At 38.5% G+C, this 20,044-nt stretch overlaps 2 protein-coding genes across 5 annotated transcripts; one reads left to right on the top strand and one right to left on the bottom strand.

Moving 5' to 3' along the window:
* The first annotated feature begins 2,711 nt into the window (after positions 1–2,711).
* rab4a (RAB4a, member RAS oncogene family) lies at positions 2,712–7,236 on the top strand. The gene is made up of 8 exons (XM_047362468.1): positions 2,712–2,900; positions 3,786–3,866; positions 4,047–4,161; positions 4,648–4,710; positions 4,798–4,952; positions 5,168–5,263; positions 5,548–5,691; positions 5,905–7,236. The coding sequence occupies exons 1-7, from the start codon at positions 2,885–2,887 to the stop codon at positions 5,661–5,663; spliced, it is 642 nt and encodes a 213-aa protein (XP_047218424.1). The 5' UTR covers positions 2,712–2,884; the 3' UTR covers positions 5,664–5,691; positions 5,905–7,236.
* Positions 7,237–8,179: 943 nt separating this feature from the next.
* Positions 8,180–18,863, bottom strand: ccsapb (centriole, cilia and spindle-associated protein b). 4 transcript variants are annotated; one of them, XM_047364052.1, is made up of 5 exons: positions 18,753–18,843; positions 17,319–17,435; positions 16,465–16,850; positions 10,858–11,072; positions 8,180–10,780 (listed from the first exon to the last, which is right to left on the bottom strand). In XM_047364052.1, the coding sequence occupies exons 3-5, from the start codon at positions 16,832–16,834 to the stop codon at positions 10,598–10,600; spliced, it is 768 nt and encodes a 255-aa protein (XP_047220008.1). In that variant the 5' UTR covers positions 16,835–16,850; positions 17,319–17,435; positions 18,753–18,843; the 3' UTR covers positions 8,180–10,597. The 4 variants fall into 4 exon arrangements, with proteins under 4 accessions (XP_047220008.1, XP_047220010.1, XP_047220009.1 ...); XM_047364054.1 differs by lacking the exon at positions 17,319–17,435 and having other exon boundaries at positions 18,753–18,863; XM_047364053.1 differs by lacking the exons at positions 17,319–17,435; positions 18,753–18,843 and adding an exon at positions 17,041–17,312.
* Positions 18,864–20,044: the final 1,181 nt, after the last annotated feature.

Genomic DNA, 20,044 nt, shown 5'->3' with positions numbered 1-20,044 from the left:
TTGTGATTCGTTTTCCTACTCTTATTTGAAATTCCGGTACTATGAATACTATTCCTATTTTGTCATTCATTTTCGATGCATCTGTATAAATCTGAAGGTATTGATAATAATTATTAACATATTCCTGTACTATATTTAACTCTAATATACATGTTCTTTTCTTTTTTTCCATTAATGACATATCTACCTCTGCTTCTGGTAAGATCCTGGTACAACAGCTAGTGGCATTATCGGACTTCTTACTATATTTTGTATATGAAACTCTTCTGATACTTTTTTAGTGATCCATCCAAAACTTCTTGTCTCTTTTTTAATTTTTTCCCAGCATAGCTTCAATATCTCTCGTGTTGGATAACCCAGGTTATTGCCTTGTAAATGTATCCAATAATTTATTGTAAATTGTGTTCTCCTCAAATCTAACGGCATTTCTCCCATTTCTACTTCGAGTGCTGCTGTTGGGGTTATTTTGAAAGCTCCTGTACAAAGTCTTAATGCTTGATGTTGAATAATGTCTAATTTTTCCAGGTGCTGCTGAACCATATATAATACTTCCATAATCTGTATTTGAACGGATCAATCCTGTATAAATTTGTTTTAACGCTTCCCTATCTGCTCCCCAGTCACTGCCAGCCAAACATCTTATAATGTTTAATACTTTCTTACATTTATCTATTATTTTCTGAATATGTATATTCCATAGGATTTTCTCATCAAACCCTATTCCTAAAAATTTTATACATTTGACTTGTTCTAATTCTTGATTATATAATTTTCATTTTATTTCCACTCTTGTTTTTTTCCGTGTAAATACCATTACTTTTGTTTTCTTGACTGAGAACTTGAATCCCCATTGAAAAGCCCACTCCTCTATCCTTCTTATCTCCTCCTGTATTTTCTTTTCAGTTATCTTTACATTTTTCCCCCTTGTCCATATGGCTCCATCATCTGCAAAAAGTGAACATCCTATTTCTTTTCCAATTTCTGTAAATACGTCGTTTATCATTATAGTGAACAATATTGGACTTATAATACTACCTTGTGGTGTTCCATTGTCTACAGCATATTTTCTTGATATTTTTTGATCTATTTTAACTTGAAGAGTTCTATTTGTTAAAAAATTTGGAATCCAATTAAACCTTTTCCCAGTAATTTTCATTTCATTTCATTTAATCAGTAATACTTCAACCCACATCATGTCATATGCTTTCTCTATGTCAAACATACAGCTACTACACTTTCTTTATTAACTTGTGCTCTTCTGATTTCATGTTCTAAACACAACGTTGGATCATTAATATTTCTCCCATTTCTAAAACCACTTTGCACTTTAGTAATGTACCCGTTGCTATTCAAATAATATGTTAATCTATTGTTAATCATTTTTTTTCCATTATTTTGCATACATTTGATGTTAAAGCAATAGGTCTATAATTTTCTCAGCGGTTTCGTCTGGAATTGCTTTAATATAAAAGTACATCACAATATTTATAATGTAATTTAAATTTGTATTTATTTGAGTAACGTCAATTTAAAAATTAAAAAACCTTCTATAGATTATATGAATTCACTGGACACAGAGGGATATAGTTCAAACATTTGAATGTTGTAATTTTGATGATTAGGCTACGCCTTTTAGCTAATGAACATCCAAAATTCAATTTTCAGAAAATTAGAATATTACATTTGAGAACCAAGTGGTCTGTTAGGAATATATGGAGCAATCAGATCTCTGATGTATGATGGAGCTAGATCATTAAGGGCTTTATATGTGAGAAGAATAATTTCAAATTCAATTCTGGATTTAACAGGGAGCCAATGAAGGGAAGCTGAAATAGGAGAAATATGATCTCTCTTTTTAAATTTCATCAGAGCTCTTGCTGCAGCATTCTGAATCACCTGAAGGCTTTTAACTGCATTTTGTGGACATTCTGATAGTAAAGAATTACAATAGTCCAGCCTTGAAGTAACAAATGCATGGACTAGTTTTTCAGCGTCACTCCTGGATAGGATCTTTTATTTTTATTTTTGGCAATGTTCCGGAGGTGAAAGAAGGAAATCCTAGAAACCTGTTTAATATGGGATTTAAATGACATGTCCTGGTCAGAAATAACACCAAGGTTTTTTACTTTATTACCGGAGGTCAATGTAATGCCATCCTGGTTAAGTGATTGACTAAGCAGTTTCTTTTTAAAAGATTCCGGTCCAAAGACGACAACTTTTGTCTTGTCCGAATTAAGAAGCCGAAAATTTAAAGTCATCCAAGTTTTTATGTCTTCAAGACGTGCTTGTAGTCTATCTAACTGGTTCTGCTCATCAGTTCTAATCAGTTTTGTTCATATTTTTACCTTTGTGTGAATCTGCATGGTTCGACTTGCCTGTCACTTTACTGCTGGTACACATGAAGTTGTTCCACTAAGGTGGGAAAATAAAGGTTATTCTATTCTATTCTATTCTATTCTATTCTATTCTATTCTATTCTATTCTATTCTACAATATGGCGATAACATAACATTTGAACATTGTTAATCGTTTTATTGGTTTCATGTAACATGATTTTTTTTTGGATAAACAATCTAAAAGTCGGACTTTAAATATATTATATTATGAATCTAAACGAGTTCCAGTTTTTATTCGATCTTCAACTAGTACATTTCTGGAGCGGCACCACCTAGTGGCCATTTCAAGACATTACAAAGAAAATGCTCTGGCTTCACTCCAGGAAGCTTTTATTTTGAAATAGCACACAGGGGAAATCGGAAGGGAAAATCAGCTGGAATCCGCGGAAATCCTCGACAGGACTATATTTATTTACTTAGCTAGCAATTTGTTTGTCAGCCAGTGTTTTTCGCTCCCATCGCTTTACTGTTAAAGCGCCTCCCTGGCGATGTCGGAGTCCTACGGTAAGGAGGCTGTGTTAGCATGTTCTTTGAGCTGCAGGGAGCAGAAGGAAGCAGGTGTGTCGACAGGGCTGTTTCTCATCGAAAACAGATAGCTGCCCGGCTAACGGAGCCTCTTGCAAAGAGACTCCAGTCTCTAAAGCAAACTGTCAGACCACTGAGATCATACTATCGAGTTTACTGTAGTAATTACTATGGATTAAACTGACTTTTTAGGGTTTACATGTTTAGAGATTAAGAGAAAACACAAGAAGCTCCTATAGCACAGGGACATAATAGAACAGGCAGAAATCTCTGACTGAAAAGGACGTTTTGTGTTGCCATAATGCTCTATTTTGCATTCAGTTGCATCTATATATGGCAGTTTAAGTAATTTAGTTCTTGATAATTACAGATCTGCTGCAAAGTAAGAATGTTTTCAAAAATGGAAGTATTAGTGTCTTATTTTTATCAACTAAGAAATTGCAGTGAACGGAAATCTAACTTAAACAGAATCAGTTTGCCTAGGGACACCAGCCCAGAGTTTTATGATGTAACCCTGTTGCTAGGTTCTTGGAGAACAAGCCAAAGATCTTCTGTGGATGTAGGATTCCTCAAGTCCTTCTGGATCTTCATACAGTGCCAGACAAATAAGATGATGTTAGGAACAGGGTTGTTATACATTTACAAAGTTAAAAGCACTCTTTATATATTTTTTTAACACTTCCCTAAAACGTTTGCACAGTACTGTATGTCCAAGACAGACCTTTGGTATTCACAGCATTGTTTTTATAAATCAGTCTTTTAGGAATTACTGGTTATGCATTGGTCTGGTGCCACCTACAGAATGACAGTCAATAAATGCAAACCATCTGCCTAAAGTTTCATTTTTATATTCCCCATCTGCAGATTTCCTGTTTAAATTTCTGGTGATTGGGAATGCTGGAACAGGCAAATCCTGCCTGCTGCACCAGTTTATAGAGAAGAGATGTAAGTCAGACAGATGTGGAAGCATACAACTGCTTTTACAGTTTACTCTGTCTTCAGCACTCGCATTGTTTTGTTCAATTTCTCAGCCTGATTAACTGAGTTAGTTCTAGCCAGTTTGAAATACTTTAATGGAAACAAGACATTTAGGTAAACCTGTTTTGTTTCTGTTGTTTTTTACAGTTAAGGATGAATCTAACCACACCATCGGTGTGGAGTTTGGCTCAAAGATCATCAGTGTGGTCAACAAAATGGTCAAACTGCAAATCTGGGACACTGCAGGACAAGAACGCTTCAGGTAGGACTGAATCCCATCAATTATTTAAACTGTCTTCAGTTGAAGGTTGTTGTCATTCAAGGTGTCAAACATGTAATCATCCTGTCAAATAAAAGGACATGGTCACATTTGAGATTTTAACATATAAATCAATGTTAAAAGTTAGAACTAATTATGGATTATTTCAAAAACTTTCTGAATCTTTAAATTAGCTAAACATGATTATTCATTTTTGAATCACTTTGGCTGGTTCAGGGATACCAGTTGTGTGGAATAGTGTTGTTTTGGCTAGATCAAAGAGGTCTAGCAGTCACATTTTGCAGTTGCCTGATGAAAAACAGTTTATGTGAGTAAAAGGGTCTGATTTAATGTGTTTGTGTATGGGGCATTTGTGAAGTCATATGTCTTGGCTATTTCCTTTCCTATGGTAGATGACTAGATTTATCTAAATCTCATGTAATGTATACTTCCTCACCTGCCTACTGACTGTGTGTCTGTGTCCGTCAGGTCTGTGACCAGGAGTTACTACAGAGGAGCAGCAGGAGCTCTACTCGTCTACGATATCACCAGGTATTAAAACAAATCAAACCCAATCGTAAATGAATTTATGTAGTTTCTACTTTGTCTTTATTTCTCTGTTTCCGTCCACCTCTGCAGTCGAGAAACATACAACACTTTGACCACATGGCTGAGTGATGCCAGGATGCTGGCCAGTCAGAACATTGTCATCATCCTCTGCGGGAACAAGAAAGACTTGGACGCTGACAGAGAGGTCACGTTTCTGGAGGCATCGCGATTCGCTCAGGAAAACGGTATCACATGATTCACAAACCTATCTGACCAAATTAAAACCTCCACATAGCCTCATGTTGGAGTTAGTCAAACTGTGTGTCAACAGATAACGTTTGCCCAACATTTGTTTCTTATCATGCTGCTTATGACACATACATCTTGCCGTCGGCAAAGCTCTAAAGTACCACAGGCTGTGTGTAGCTGCTGGTCTAATTAGTGAATATTTGTGTCTTAGAGTTGATGTTCTTGGAGACCAGCGCTCTAACAGGGGAGAACGTTGAAGAGGCGTTCGTCCAGTGTGCCCGGAAAATCCTGAACAAGATTGAGTCGGGTAGGAGCGAGATCCATCCCCCCATAACACTAACCACAAATCCCAGTTTGGGATCAATGTATGGCCTAGAAGTGTCCAGCCTAAAACTACTGTAATACCAAATGTCTTAGCTGAGATTGAACTGTTGTTTTTGCAGCAACAGAACTAATTGGCCCTCCTTTTGTTATCAGTCAATAAACCTTTGTGCCTTCTTTCCTGTTTGTGTTGGTTATATAAACAGAACATGTATAAGTTCTCCATAGTTTAACTTTTACTCTGTTCTCTGATCGCCCCTCATGTTTTAGGGGAACTGGACCCAGAGAGGATGGGCTCAGGCATCCAGTATGGCGACGCTGCATTGCGACAGCTCCGTTCTCCTCGCCGTGCTCAACCGCAGGGCGCTCAGGAGTGTGGCTGCTAGTGGACTTTGTGCAACATACTAAATAAAGGTGAAAAAGTTTAGAGTACAAGGGGTGTTCAGTATTATATTATTAAATACTGATATAATTAATTATTCCTTTAACTAAATATGAGTTCAATTCAACATAATTTCAACATCTATTTCTCACCTTTTTGTTTACAGTGAGTGGTTCATAACTTTTTTTGAAAATTGCTTTAAAAAATAAAGTCACCTATTCATCTAATGCTTATGTTTGATGCAGGTCTGTGAAGACCAGAAAAACAGCCCTGGAGGACCTAACAGTGTTGGGTTTAGGTTGTTGTGCTGGTGACCCCTCCCATGACCTTTGCACGGACCCTTCAGAGTCTTTATTTTAATTTCTGCATGTGCAGAGAGGTGAGAAGTCCTTCTGCCCCCCCCTCCCCCCTCTCTCACTTCCTGAGATGGTAAACCACAGACTGCCCCCCCTCCCATCAGTCTGCTGCTTTACTGGACCAAAATGGCCCCCGGATGCAACCGGGATGGTAAACACTTGCATGTGTCTCCTGAGTTTTTCCAAACAATCATACTGTGTTCCCTCAGATCCGGTCTAGCGTCCACCTTTACTCCGTTTTAAATAAACAAGATTTAACTTCATAATTTGTTAGTAAAATAGGGTGGCGTTTTGCTGTGATTGCATTAAGAAAAACAAGATGAGCTAATCATTTCATTCTTGACATGGAAAGAAAACCTCTAAAACTCCTGAACTATTGTACTCACCCTTCCTTTCCGTGCTCTCTCTTTCTATTCCTCCCGGGTTTAAACACTCCACTACAAGTGGCCCTCATTAACACCTCCGCAGCTATCCCACCCTCCTTTCCACCTCCCTTTCTTACATTAAATACACCCTCTTTTCCTCTTTCGCTGTACAGAGTTTCTGTATATAGAGACCGACGCATGCTTTCCCAGACGGAGTATTTTATTATTAGGAGATATTCCATCTGTATTAAAGTAAAACTCTTATTCTGCATAATTTTCATGCTCCACTGCATATTTATGCTGTAAGACACTGGCTCCTTGTGCTTCGCGTATGAAGGACGGGTCACCATTTTAACGGTGGTGTAACACATGTTTATCCCACAGCTTATGATAACAGACAGATCTCTCACTAATAATTGTTGCTTGTTTACATGAAAACCTGACTGACTGTTGCCAGCTGCTGGCTGATATTAACCAATCACATCTACAGTTTGAATCTTACCTGATGTGTGATTTATTTATTTTAATATTTTATGACAGTTTTGCCTAACATGTCACTTCGCTTTAATTATCATCTTTTTATATCGCTTTATTAAAGCCATAAAAAGCGCCAGTACACTAAAATTTTACATCGTGCACACTTTAAACTAAAGCAACTTTTCCTATTTAGTCAGTGATATCCGGTGATAGTGGCTTTTGCTGTTTCACGTCTGGTTGTCGTTGTTTTGTGTTTTTTGTCATCAGGTCCTTCTATCTCCATGTATGTCTGTTTTGTCATTATGAATATCATAGATTTTTAATGTATTGTTTATGACAAATGGCATATGTTTTTGAAATAAAACCAACAACAAATACATCTCTGGGTATGGTTGTATTTTGTTTTGCTTTTTCTGTGGTTCTACAGTTTTCCATCTGGTCTGGTGAAAGATTTGACCGACAAAAATTGAGTATTTAGAGTCACAAACTCCACAACATTCCCAGCAGACAGAAAATAATTTTTTTAAACCCAGCTTTCATATTCTAGAATTACATCCCAATAAATCAGAAAACCATTGAAAATTTCATTTGATTCAATATTTTTTATAATCAAGGCTTGAAAACCCTAAATTTTGTTTTTGACGCCAGCAGATGGCATGGCTTCCCAAATCATCACTGACTGAACCTCCCACTGAATCTCAAGTAGCTTGGATTCGGTGCCTCTTTACTTTTCCTCCAGACCCTGGGACCCTGATTTCCAGATTAAATGCGAAATCTATCTGAAAAGAAGACTTTGGACAGGAGTTACATCAATTGCTTGTGCACCTTGTTCTGCTACACTTTTCCTACCACTAAACTTTCTATTAATAGACTTGAATACAGAACTCTGAACAGACAGCTTCCTTAACAATGAGCTTTTGTAGCTCATCCTCCTTGTGGAGGCTACCACAGACTGTCTGCTGAATAGCTGTCAAGTCAGCAGTCTTCTCCAAAATGTGTGGGTCATAACATAATATTCTAGCACTAAAAATGCTATTTTTTAATTTTTTTTGTATGGAAGATTTTTGAGAGGAAGTGCGTGGAAAGAGGTGGGAGAGGGATGTTGCTACGTTACTCTACTGGTTATCTTAAGCCCTCAAGAGCATGCGTTTTCCATATTTTAGATGTGCTCCTGCTCCAACACCGCTGAATTAATGGCTTAATCACCCTCCTAGTATGCCATGAAGTTCAGATGTGCTGAACCAGGAGACCACCTAAACATGCAGGACCTGCTGCAGGCAAAAACAGTTTTTACAGTCACAAACCTAACAAGACACACTACCGATAGAAAAGTGATTTATTAAAAGCTTCACATCACACAACCCAACTGTCATCTAAGTCATTTAAATATATGTACACACTATGTCGAAAGTCTATTTAAAACAGAAAAAAAAATGTACAAGTCTGACAGTATTGGAGTTATGTTGTTTTGGAATGAGACTCAAACAAATAAATCCTTGAAAAAATGTAAAAATTAGAGCTTGATCAATATTGGTCCATTATTTAGTAACATCCTGTTTCCCTCCATTTCTCTGAGATTGTCGAAAATGAACCACATGTTTAACTGAAACGCAGTTTTTAAAGTGAATTATTGCACAAAGTTATTACATTATTATTACAAACTAATACTGAACATAATGTTACAACAAGAGAATACAACAAAGTCTTCCAACCATTTCTGATGTTTGCCTTTTGTAAAATATTAACAGCCGAATCTAAAATATACCTGCTGTAAAGGTCAAAAACATTTTGTTTATGGCACATTTCATTGAGTATGAGAATATAAACTAGTTTTTTAGAAAACGTCATTCACATGAACACAACTATTTCACAAAGGTAAAACAAATTATAGTTAAAACAGAGTATAAACCCGTTTTTACCTCATAAAGTTTATGTCCTCATGAGAAAATGCAATCTTCACACAGCGTCAGTGATAAGAACATTCAGCACAAAGTGATGATCAGCCTTAAGCAAATCGACAACAGCTGAGCTGTCCAGAGGCACGAACACAAGGAGCAGTTCACTACCGCTCACCTAAAAGCCAAAACACTTTAAAGCCTATAAACAGTCTGAAGACGATTTAAGTTCATAATATTTAACCGAATACATTCCAAGCCAACTTATTTGAACATATGCTTTTAGCTGATAGCTCAACATAATACAATATTTTGTAATAAAAATAATCTTTGAACATGTAATACATGGAGTTATAGTGCAGGTCAGACGTTTGCAATTATAGTCATTTTATAAATGTCTATAATTTCAGGTTAATAATTATTTATTTAAACTGTTCTTATGTCAGGGTGGCCTGATAATACAATTTACAACTACAATAACCATCCATCTGGCTGAAGCTGTACACCTCAGATGAAAGAATATGGTTAGGATACTATGAACCAACTTGGCGCAGGCTAATCAGACTGGAATATAGTACGTGCCCACATGGTCAAGTTGAATGGCTTCTGGAGAACGATTTTATGGTCAAAGCAGATAAAGACTGGGTGTTTCAGCAACAATGACAAAAAGCATGTTTGGAGGAGCCAAGATGAGGCTTTAAAACCTAAAAGCACCATCCAAAACACTAAAGCACAGAGGTGGAAGTAAAATGCTGTGGGTCTGATGGTGAGTGGTACGGGAGCACTGTACATGCAGTTTTTTTAGCTTCACTACAAATCAACAGCTAAATGTTTGCAACAAGGATAAAATTTGGTTTTCTAACAGGACAATAATGTTCAATACTTTAGAACTGGCTCTGGAATGAATAAAGCAGGCTAACATTACACATCTAGACTGGCACTGACCTCAACCCTATTATAAATACGTGGGTCTGTGTCACACCCATCAAGAAACTGAAGGTGTTCTTCCAATTCTGCTGAGAAGAGAGGTCAAATATCCAACGTAATTAATGCCAAAAGTCAGGACCTTAAAAATGGTTAGAAAAGCAAAGTGTTTTCTCTGCCACTAGTTAAGGCACATTAACCAAATATTAAATTTTGACCACATGTGGGTGAGAGAAAATCCAAAATAAATTCAGCACTGCACACATTATTCTTGTAATTTGTTGCATCGTCATTCCACCCTGACAAAAGAACAGCTCAATTAAGTCTTTAGAAGAGCCAGTTTCTGATGCTGACAATGAGTGTATGCAAACATCTGACCAACACTGCGTCTTTAAAGTAAGTGATCTGTTGTTCATATTATTGTTTATTTCAATTCAAAAGTCTCTTCAAGTACAAGGCTTCTCCGTCTATCTCTATATCACTGCTATATCTGATTTATTTTACCTCTGTGTCGCTCCATTGTTGATTTGTATCCCTGTATAATAGACAAATCCTTTTACTGGACGTTTTAAAGGGTTTGCATCAAAGTATGGCTGTAAGATTCAATGTAAACTATTAACACTCATTTAGGTGTCTAAATGTGGCAAAACCTCAGTTCATCAAAAAATTACCAAAGTGTATCTTTCATCTTAAAGGAGACTCTTTACCTTGTTTGAAATCTCTGAGTTTTATAAGGAGATTGAAGTGATTTCTATAAAAACCTGATGGTACAGACCTGGCTTCATGAGCCACAGTAAAATTTGGTGATGATGTTGAATCCTGAACATGTGAGTGGTACCGTGAACACCGAGGAACCCTGACTAATGTCTCAGGGGTCAGAGGCAGGAATGGGTTTATTCAGACTGAGTTACTGATGCTGTCCTATCGGGAGCGAGCAGAGAAGCAGCGCATGTACTCCGTGAGCCAGGGGTTAAATTCTGGCTGAACCACCCTTCCGGCCTTGTTTGGGTCAGCTGACTGGGCCCTGCGCCGCTCAGTTCGCCGGGACTTGATCTGTCGCTCCACCTGCCGCCTGGCCTTGGCACGCAGAGCTGATTCGTGAATCTATCCATAAAACAAACAGTCACGCTCAGGTCTTACTGGATGCCATTTGCAGAATAACTGGTAAAGTATAACATTACCTCAGCAGTCGAAGCTGCTGGACCGACGTTGTGAGTCTTCCTGCCTGCGATGTCTGCATCCTTTTCTCCTGAGCCATACAGAGCAAAAGGATGTGGGCTCTTCTTAGGGTCCTCTGTCAGGTGCCCTGTAGATGCAGGCCCCGTGTGCTGAGAGCGCCAGGCTTGTCTTGTTGATTTGGAGGGTTTTCTTTGCTGACGTCCTTTCGGCTCTTTCTCTGGAAACAGAAAAGAAATACATTTTTAAGTCTCAGCCTGACTTTCAGTAATTAAGATTATTTATTCCTAAATTGTATCTTCTCTTAAGTTAATTATATATGTAGTTATATTGCACTTTAATTAACATAGATGTTAAATAGGTTGATCCCATTTTCTTATTTATTTAATTTCTGTGATTAATTTGCTTTTATCAGTTGTTAAAGTTAAATTTAAATTTTTGTTTTATCTTTTTCAGTACAAAGGAGCGTTTTCATTCGCTTGAACGCCTGCTAACAAAGGGGAGACCATTCAAATGTAACATCTTTACGCAGCAAACTAGTTACCCAACGAGCCCATAAAAATGCACAAGCTCCTGCTTAGTAACTGGAACAGGAAACTGCTCAACCGCCTGAACCTTAGCTGCAATAGGACACACCTCACCATGGTCAACAAGACCCTAATAGGTAAAGGTCGCCATCGCAATTCACACTTTGTGAGACTGACTATCAACCTTAACTCCGCCAAACATCCTCAATGCCTTCTACATGTGCTTCCAAAGCATCAGAATACATGACCACTTCATTTAAATAAACCACACAGCCAGACATATCCCCAACCACTCAGTTCATTAGTCATAGAAATCTGATTTTGTAACAGCATACATAATCATGATCTGAGCAAAAACCTGAAGTGCTGTCACATTTGGGTATATCCACATCATGCTCAATCAAATACATGCGTCCTTCCGGCAGATGAGCAAACAAAATGTACAATTTACCCAATCCTTACAAATTTTTAAGGCACCCGTGTGTAATAGCGCAGTCCGGGGAACCAGCATCACTGTCATCTCCCACAAAAGGCGACAGTGCGCTGTCCATGGTGCTGAGACTCTTGACCTGTTTACCACAGATGTAGCCTAACACTACGACTGCAACTCCTTTTTCCTGAGGTGTCTGAGTTTATAACTCTGACAGGTTTGTACTTTTATACGTGGTACCGTTGGGGCTTGGAAGTGCACCAACGACATTTCAACGACTAATTAACAGAGTGGTTGGTGATATGTCAAAATTAGCTTTGTTTCTTCCCCCTCCTTCTTTCTCGCTCTTTCTGTCCCTTAAATAGTTTCTGTGTGCACCAGTTTCTGGGCTGGAAAATGGTCGTAGGGGGAGTGGGTTTGTGGGCACAAACATCTGTTACCCCAAGTGTTCTTTAAAAATCAACATGTAATGGGTTGCTTGGTTTTTGCACTTGGTAATGCATGTAAGATTAGGCCTAGGAGGCTGGCGCAGGGTTTCACAGGGAACCTGCTCCTTATGGGCGGGAGTGTAACATCCCCCGGCTGGTGTAGTTGGCCTGGTATTTATTTGACCGTTGTCAGATACCACAAAAATAGGTGTCGGGAGACGACGTGGGGCTAGGTTGTTCCCGGATGGGATAAAAGGGGCTTCTGCCTCAACTCTCCTGTGGCCTCTTTCAGATTAACGGTTCCTGGGTTTATGCTGGCACGTCGCTGCCAACATCATTCTACTTCCTCGGGTTTGTGAGACCAGCCGTGCTGCCGACATGAGGGCTTCTTGTTGCACAAACACTGCGCTACAAAACTTTATTTCACTACATTCTGCCTTACTGGTTCCCTTTGCCACACGCACCTACAGCACACCAAACATTTACACTGACAACATACAGATTAATTATCTTTACTTTAAATTAATGACTTTAAAAGGGCTTACAGCTAATTTGGTGTCGTGTCCCCTCTATTCTTTGTTACAGCTTTTAAGCTGTGTTGTAAAAATCCCTTTAATTATTTGTGATCTTTTCATTTTATCAGGACAGGTTGACTGAAAAAAAATAGGACGCATGCAAATAGGTTAAAAAAACTAAAACTTAAAATGTAAAAAATGAAATAAAATCTCACAAATATGTAGCATGACGTCGCAGAAAAACTGTTTTGAAGAAGATTTATGTCTTGACAAACATGGAAAATTTACACTGAGACAGGAGTAGCGACTGGTTTAAAAATGTGTTGTGTTTCCCCATCTTTGCGTAGTACAGCAGCTTAACATTTCTGGACATAATGTTGTATTTTTTTATTCATACAAAAAGTTGTAAATATTTTCAGTCTGTGACAAGTTCTGACTACAGACAGGTCAGTTATTCATCTTAACCCTTGCCATAGAATCAGAATCAGAATCAGAAAAGCTTTATTGCCAAGTACGTTTTTGGACATACAAGGAATTTGTTTTGGCATAGTCGGTGCAATACAGTACAAATTAAACAGTATAAACATATTTACAATATAATATAAATATATGTGCACAGTTTTAAGTGAATGAGAGTAAATATGTCATGCTGTATGCAGTCTGGGTTTACAGTGCAGAATTTCAAATTACAAGTCATTAGATTTCCTCATTCACCTTAATCTACATGAAAATACTTCAAGATTCCTAGAAGTTTTAATTCTTATTTTGTCTAATGTGCCTGTCTAACTAAATAAAAGTAAGGGCTGTTCTGAAACCATTTGAAGTTATTTGTTTTTGGTCTCCTATGATAGACAAAACATTTTTTCATTACTTAAACGACTAGAACGGCTGAAAATGTTTTTGCTAAAGATATGTAGAAAGCTGAAATATTTCTTCATGAATAAAAACCAAACACAGCACCTAGTACATTACCTAGTCCTGTTGACAAAAACTTAACACAAAATACTGTTTTTAACAGCTATTTTTAGGACATTTCTATTTGATATTTAAAAGCTATTTTTACTAACACGACTTGAAGGGTAGACATCTGTGTTCCTTCTGGCTTGAGTTAATGTTTCACAAATAGGGCGCAGCTTTATGAAGGATAAAAGCACGAAGGACTGTACAGGTCCTTCTCAAAATATTAGCATATTGTGATAAAGTTCATTATTTTCCATAATGTCATGATGAAAATTTAACATTCATATATTTTAGATTCATTGCACACTAACTGAAATATTTCAGGTCTTTTATTGTCTTAATACGGATGATTTTGGCATACAGCTCATGAAAACCCAAAATTCCTATCTCACAAAATTAGCATATTTCATCCGACCAAAAAAAGAAAAGTGTCTTTAATACAAAAAACGTCAACCTTCAAATAATCATGTACAGTTATGCACTCAATACTTGGTCGGGAATCCTTTTGCAGAAATGACTGCTTCAATGCGGCGTGGCATGGAGGCAATCAGCCTGTGGCACTGCTGAGGTCTTATGGAGGCCCAGGATGCTTTGATAGCGGCCTTTGGCTCATCCAGAGTGTTGGGTCTTGAGTCTCTCAACGTTCTCTTCACAATATCCCACAGATTCTCTATGGGGTTCAGGTCAGGAGAGTTAGCAGGACAATTGAGCACAGTGATACCATGGTCAGTAAACCATTTACCAGTGGTTTTGGCACTGTGAGCAGGTACCAGGTCGTGCTGAAAAATGAAATCTTCATCTCCATAAAGCTTTTCAGCAGATGGAAGCATGAAGTGCTCCAAAATCTCCTGATAGCTAGCTGCATTGACCCTGCCCTTGATAAAACACAGTGGACCAACACCAGCAGCTGACACGGCACCCCAGACCATCACTGACTGTGGGTACTTGACACTGGACTTCTGGCATTTTGGCATTTCCTTCTCCCCAGTCTTCCTCCAGACTCTGGCACCTTGATTTCCGAATGACATGCAGAATTTGCTTTCATCCGAAAAAAGTACTTTGGACCACTGAGCAACAGTCCAGTGCTGCTTCTCTGTAGCCCAGGTCAGGCGCTTCTGCCGCTGTTTCTGGTTCAAAAGTGGCTTGACCTGGGGAATGCGGCACCTGTAGCCCATTTCCTGCACACGCCTGTGCACGGTGGCTCTGGATGTTTCTACTCCAGACTCAGTCTACTGCTTCCGCAGGTCCCACAAGGTCTGGAATCGGCCCTTCTCCACAATCTTCCTCAGGGTCCGGTCACCTCTTCTCGTTGTGCAGCGTTTTCTGCCACACTTTTTCCTTCCCACAGACTTCCCACTGAGGTGCCTTGATACAGCACTCTGGGAACAGCCTATTCGTACAGAAATGTCTTTCTGTGTCTTACCCTCTTGCTTGAGGGTGTCAATAGTGGTCTTCTGGACAACAGTCAGGTCGGCAGTCTTACCCATGATTGGGGTTTTGAGTGATGAACCAGACTGGGAGTTTTAAAGGCCTCAGGAATCTTTTGCAGGTGTTTAGAGTTAACTCATTGATTCAGATGATTAGGTTCATAACTCGTTTAGAGACCCTTTTAATGATATGCTAATTTTGTGAGATAGGAATTTTGGGTTTTCATGAGCTGTATGCCAAAATCATCCGTATTAAGACAATAAAAGACCTGAAATATTTCAGTTAGTGTGCAATGAATCTAAAATATATGAATGTTAAATTTTCATCATGACATTATGGAAAATAATGAACTTTATCACAATATGCTAATATTTTGAGAAGGACCTGTATTTCAAAAGTATTTATACCTCTTGCACTTTCTTACATTTTGACACATTACAACTATAAACCTTAATGTAATTGTTTAGGTTTAATGTGATAGACCAACACAAAGTAGTAAATTCATAAGAGGTGGAAGGGAATGGCTGTATAAATACACCTGTTCTGTGATGGCTCCAAAAGTTTGTTAGAGAATCAGTGGACAAACAAACAATGCACATCATTCTTAACACATTGTCCCCACAGTGAAACATGGTGGTAGGAGCATCAAGCGGATGCTTTTCTTCAGTAGGGGCACAAAAACTGCTCAGAGTTGATGGGAAGATGGGTGGAGCTAAATATTGTGCAACCTGGGAGAAAACCTGTTAAAGGCTGCAAAAGACTTAAGGGTGGGATAGAGGTTTAACTCCCAGCCAGATAACAACCCTGAACATTACAGCCAGAGCTACAATGGAATGGTTTAGATCAAAGAAGAGTCAAGTATTAGAATGGTCCAGTCAAAGTCCAGACCCAAATCCAACTGAGAATCTCTAGCAACATCTAAAGAATAATTCCTAAGCTTCATTATGTCTGACTGAGCTTGGACTGTTTTGCAAAAGAATAATGGACAAAAATGTCAGCTTCCGAAGTCACAAAGAAGTAGTAGCATAGTTTCTTTAAATTCTCTGACAATTAACATGTTTAGCATTTTCAAATAATATTTAATCATAAATTACCCTAGTCTCTGAGTGAAACAGATAACTGTTTACTGGCTCTGCTGTTGACTCTCTAGTCCGCTTCCTCTCCCTGAATCGCAATTTTGACTTTCTGGTACCATCACACAGTAAGCCTAAAGAGCAATTCATATCACACAGGATAACGTGCAAACATCAACACAACTATACGTTTCAGTATTATATTTTATAAACATCACAACATAATGTACTTTATTATTTTTAACACTTACTGTGTGCTGAAGACAGCGGATCAGGTCTGATCTGCACCTCATTCTGAACAGTATGTCCAGGTCCAGCTCCTGTGGTTCTGGTCTCCTGCTCCTGATGTCTGACCACCTTGACCCCCACAGCCTCCTCTGTTTCAGCTTCAGCTCTGCCTCCACTGGCTTCAACCTGGTTCTCACTGGGGTGAGGGGGGCTCCTTCCTCCTGAGTCTGAATCACTGTCCGAACCGCTCCAGAACCAGGGGTTGTGTGTGTGCTCCAGCAACCTCCTGGTCAACCTGTAGGCCAGCATCTCTTCATAACATTTGGTGTATGTCTCCCATTGGGGGTCTTTGAACTTTTTCATGTACTCTGAGCGGATCCTTTTAGTCACCATTTTAACCCTCTTTAAACTGAAAAAGACCGAAAATAAACGAAAGGTTTTGTCACATATGATCGATACATCAATAACAACAACAACGCTACAACAGTGTTGTAACAGCTAAAGCCCCTCTTACAAAGCTCCTCGTTTATCCCAACCAGACAATTAAACTATAATGCGATTGCAGTTCAAGCGCAGCGCAGAATGCAGCTTTCACTGACCCAGATACTGCAGACTACAGTTAGAATGAATAACTGGAGCAGGAACCCTGGATTTCGCCACCGTCTCTTTGGCGCTCATTAAGCACTTCCGGATCGCAGTGTCACATGACCAAGAAAACGAACTTTTCTTCTTCACAGAAACAGCAGTTCAGTACTGAAATGATGTCTTAAAGCCTCAACGCATCTTTGATATGTGAAACCGAACATGCAACATTGTGTACAACGGAGAAAATTAGGTTACAAAATAAAAAAAATAAAAAAACAGCGTCAATGCTCACTTCCGGTCTTGCCATGGAAAGATTAACACCAATAGCTTGGCTCCACCACCTTCGGTACGTTACCACAGGAAGTTTCCCGAATGTGATGACGTACATCTCAACTCTTCTTCTGATTGGCTGCCAAGATTGCAAATAAAAACAAAATAGGTGCAAGGTTTTTAAACCAGAGCGTTACTGATTTAAACTGCCCTAAATCAATAATTTAAGCTAGTTCTGTCTCCCAATTTGTCTCAATCTATTTCTATTTCGTACCTGTAAACAAATTGTTTCGTAGCAATTATAGCTTGCAAATCAGATAATTTCACGTAAATATATATATATATATATATATATATATATATATATATATATATATATATATGGTATTTTGACGAATTATGAAGATCAGTAGCCTATTGTTTAATTTAATTTTATTGCATAATAATGAATATTTATATTGTATGTCTATTTCTGTTAAGTATGGCTTGAAATCTGGTTTGTTCTAGCTGATTTCCATGAAATACTTGAGGTTGTGACCACAGATAAAACCAAAAGAACTCTAAGGGATTTCCTGAGGGATGATATTTGTTGCTGTCACATAACCTTTACAGTAGAAAATAATAGATTATAGACATTTTTAAACTACAGGTTGTAAAGGCAGGTACGAAACGTTCCCAAGACATCTAAAAATGGATGCATGGTCAGTAAGAAACGCTCCGTCCCGTAAAAAAAAGAGCTCAATTTCGTAACCCAGAGAAATTGGGGTACAAAAAACCTACGCAATTACGAATGGCAAAAATCTCCTCCATCCGCATTGACCTCAACGTGCTCGTTATACATTAATGAAAGGTCCCGCATCATTGCGCTGATAATTTCCCCCTGATCATTTATTTTATTATCTTTGTAATTAATTTACTGACCATGTGGTGTTTCGTACCCGCACTGGTTACATTTAGCCGCTTTGACAACAGGTGACTTAAGGTATTTTATTTATAGTCTCCTCAGACTCTATAGCTAGTATATGGAAATGATCAAGGGTCTTAATCTGTCATTTTCATGAGTTTACAGGCCCAAATGGACATCGGAACCGAAATCAAATAATTTGAAATTCTATTAAATTATAGGAGAGATTAGAGCATTAAGATCATTGATCTCCATCATTTTACAAAACATTTGTTGCAGTGTACTGTCATTAGAATAGCCTGCATGTTGTTCCGTATAACCCTTTTATTACAAGTATATCGGTGGTATGGACAGTCTACGCGTCAGATTAATTGTGGCACGATCGGAGCGCCGCTAATCGCCTGTCAGCGGCTCGAAGCAACAGCTCTAAGACCAGTTCAGTAAATTCATCAAACAATCCATTCAGTCCAGTCAACAACAACGGACATGCTCGACAGGAGCAAATCTTGCCTGCAGCGGTCTAATTTTATGTACAGTACACATACTTACTACCTCGGATTTCGCGGAAGCTTCCCAAAGCAGTTGGTGTTGCTGTAATAACACAGGTCTCTGCGCGTAGCTCCGCCCACCTGACAGGAAGCTTTAAAAAGCCAAACACAGCCTGCAACAGGTGGTGCGCCTCTGTTTTCTGATGCAGTTTTATCTGTCGATGGTAAAATAAGATAAAGAATGGACAATTTGATTTATTATTTAAATTTTGACCCCCTGTTGCTTTAACTGTTGTTGGTGTTTTGTTCATAAAATCGGTTCAAGAGGCGTGTTATTAAAAGCTGCATTAGTCAGCGGGGTTACAGATGATTAACATACGCCTCTTGTTGTTTTAGCTTAGCCACCACTCCCAGATAACCTGGCGATGTCGTATTGTAAGGCAGAGCATGCAGGGAGGGTCCCTCTGAACACTAAAAATGGTCCGGCAGGCTGGGAGGTGCATGTGGCGGCTCAACAGGATTCCGGGTGTCAGGTGTCCCTGCAGTACTGAGCCGGACAGTTATAACCGCAGATCTGCTCCTGTTGCTTGTGCGCATTCCTGCCAAGTACTATTCTGAATATGAGTGTTGGAGATGTTCCTATTTATTTGTCCGAGCAGCCTCCCAATCAGAACTGATGATCAAATGGCTCACCTTTATCCCATCTATCCATCCCTTCATCAGACATGTGCCACTCGCTGTTGTCATTTACTCTCAAGAGTGCTAGAAACCTTCTCCTTTGTTTTGTTTTTTTTAATTTCCTTTTTGCGTAAGGTTGGCTGTGCTGGTGCAGATGTCATAAAATATGGTCAGATTCTGTATTTTGGGGTGATTTTTTTCGTATTGTTGCGAATGTTTTCTTTCTTCATACACTTTTTAAACAAGATTTTTCAGTTTTGCCAGAAAGAAAAGACTAAAAAGATCTCATTGATAATGTTTTTGACAGTTCCAGGCTCAGATAAAACGAATTTCCTCCAACAAAAGAAATCCAGTTCGCAAATATATTAGATGGGAAAAAGAAAGAGAAAGAGCTAGATTTATTTCACTAAAACTCTGGCATCTAAGGGGATAAAATTTAGGAACTTTGTAGTATTTGCATTTTTCAAAATAAAAAGAGAGACTTAAGTGCTAAAACTGGTAAATAACGGGTTACAGTGTCCAACGATTTAGGATAATGCGTTATGTATGTTGAGGACTGAGATTAATAATGGGATTTATAAAAGAAAAAAAGTTGCTTCATTATCCTTCTATGACAGTCTCCAAAAGCTGGAAAACTTGGGCTTCTGGGTTAATATAAGGTTTTTGGAAGGAAAACCT

The sequence above is a fragment of the Girardinichthys multiradiatus genome, chromosome 4 (genome assembly GCF_021462225.1).
Source record: "Girardinichthys multiradiatus isolate DD_20200921_A chromosome 4, DD_fGirMul_XY1, whole genome shotgun sequence".
In the NCBI taxonomy this organism is placed as follows: domain Eukaryota; kingdom Metazoa; phylum Chordata; class Actinopteri; order Cyprinodontiformes; family Goodeidae; genus Girardinichthys; species Girardinichthys multiradiatus.
This window is presented reverse-complemented; position numbering and strand designations above follow the sequence as displayed.

Excerpts from the sequence above, each read along its gene's own strand:
- rab4a (XM_047362468.1), top strand. Across the intron at positions 3,867-4,046 it reads CCAGTTTATAGAGAAGAGAT|TTAAGGATGAATCTAACCAC; the intron begins GTAAGTCAGACA and ends TGTTTTTTACAG. Across the intron at positions 4,162-4,647 it reads GCAGGACAAGAACGCTTCAG|GTCTGTGACCAGGAGTTACT; the intron begins GTAGGACTGAAT and ends TGTGTCCGTCAG.
- ccsapb (XM_047364054.1), bottom strand. The coding sequence starts at position 16,834 with ATGGTGACTAAAAGGATCCGCTCAGAGTACATGAAAAAGTTCAAAGAC. Across the intron at positions 11,073-16,464 it reads TCCGCTGTCTTCAGCACACA|AGAAAGAGCCGAAAGGACGT; the intron begins GTAAGTGTTAAA and ends TTCTGTTTCCAG. Across the intron at positions 10,781-10,857 it reads CAGCAGCTTCGACTGCTGAG|ATTCACGAATCAGCTCTGCG; the intron begins GTAATGTTATAC and ends TTTTATGGATAG.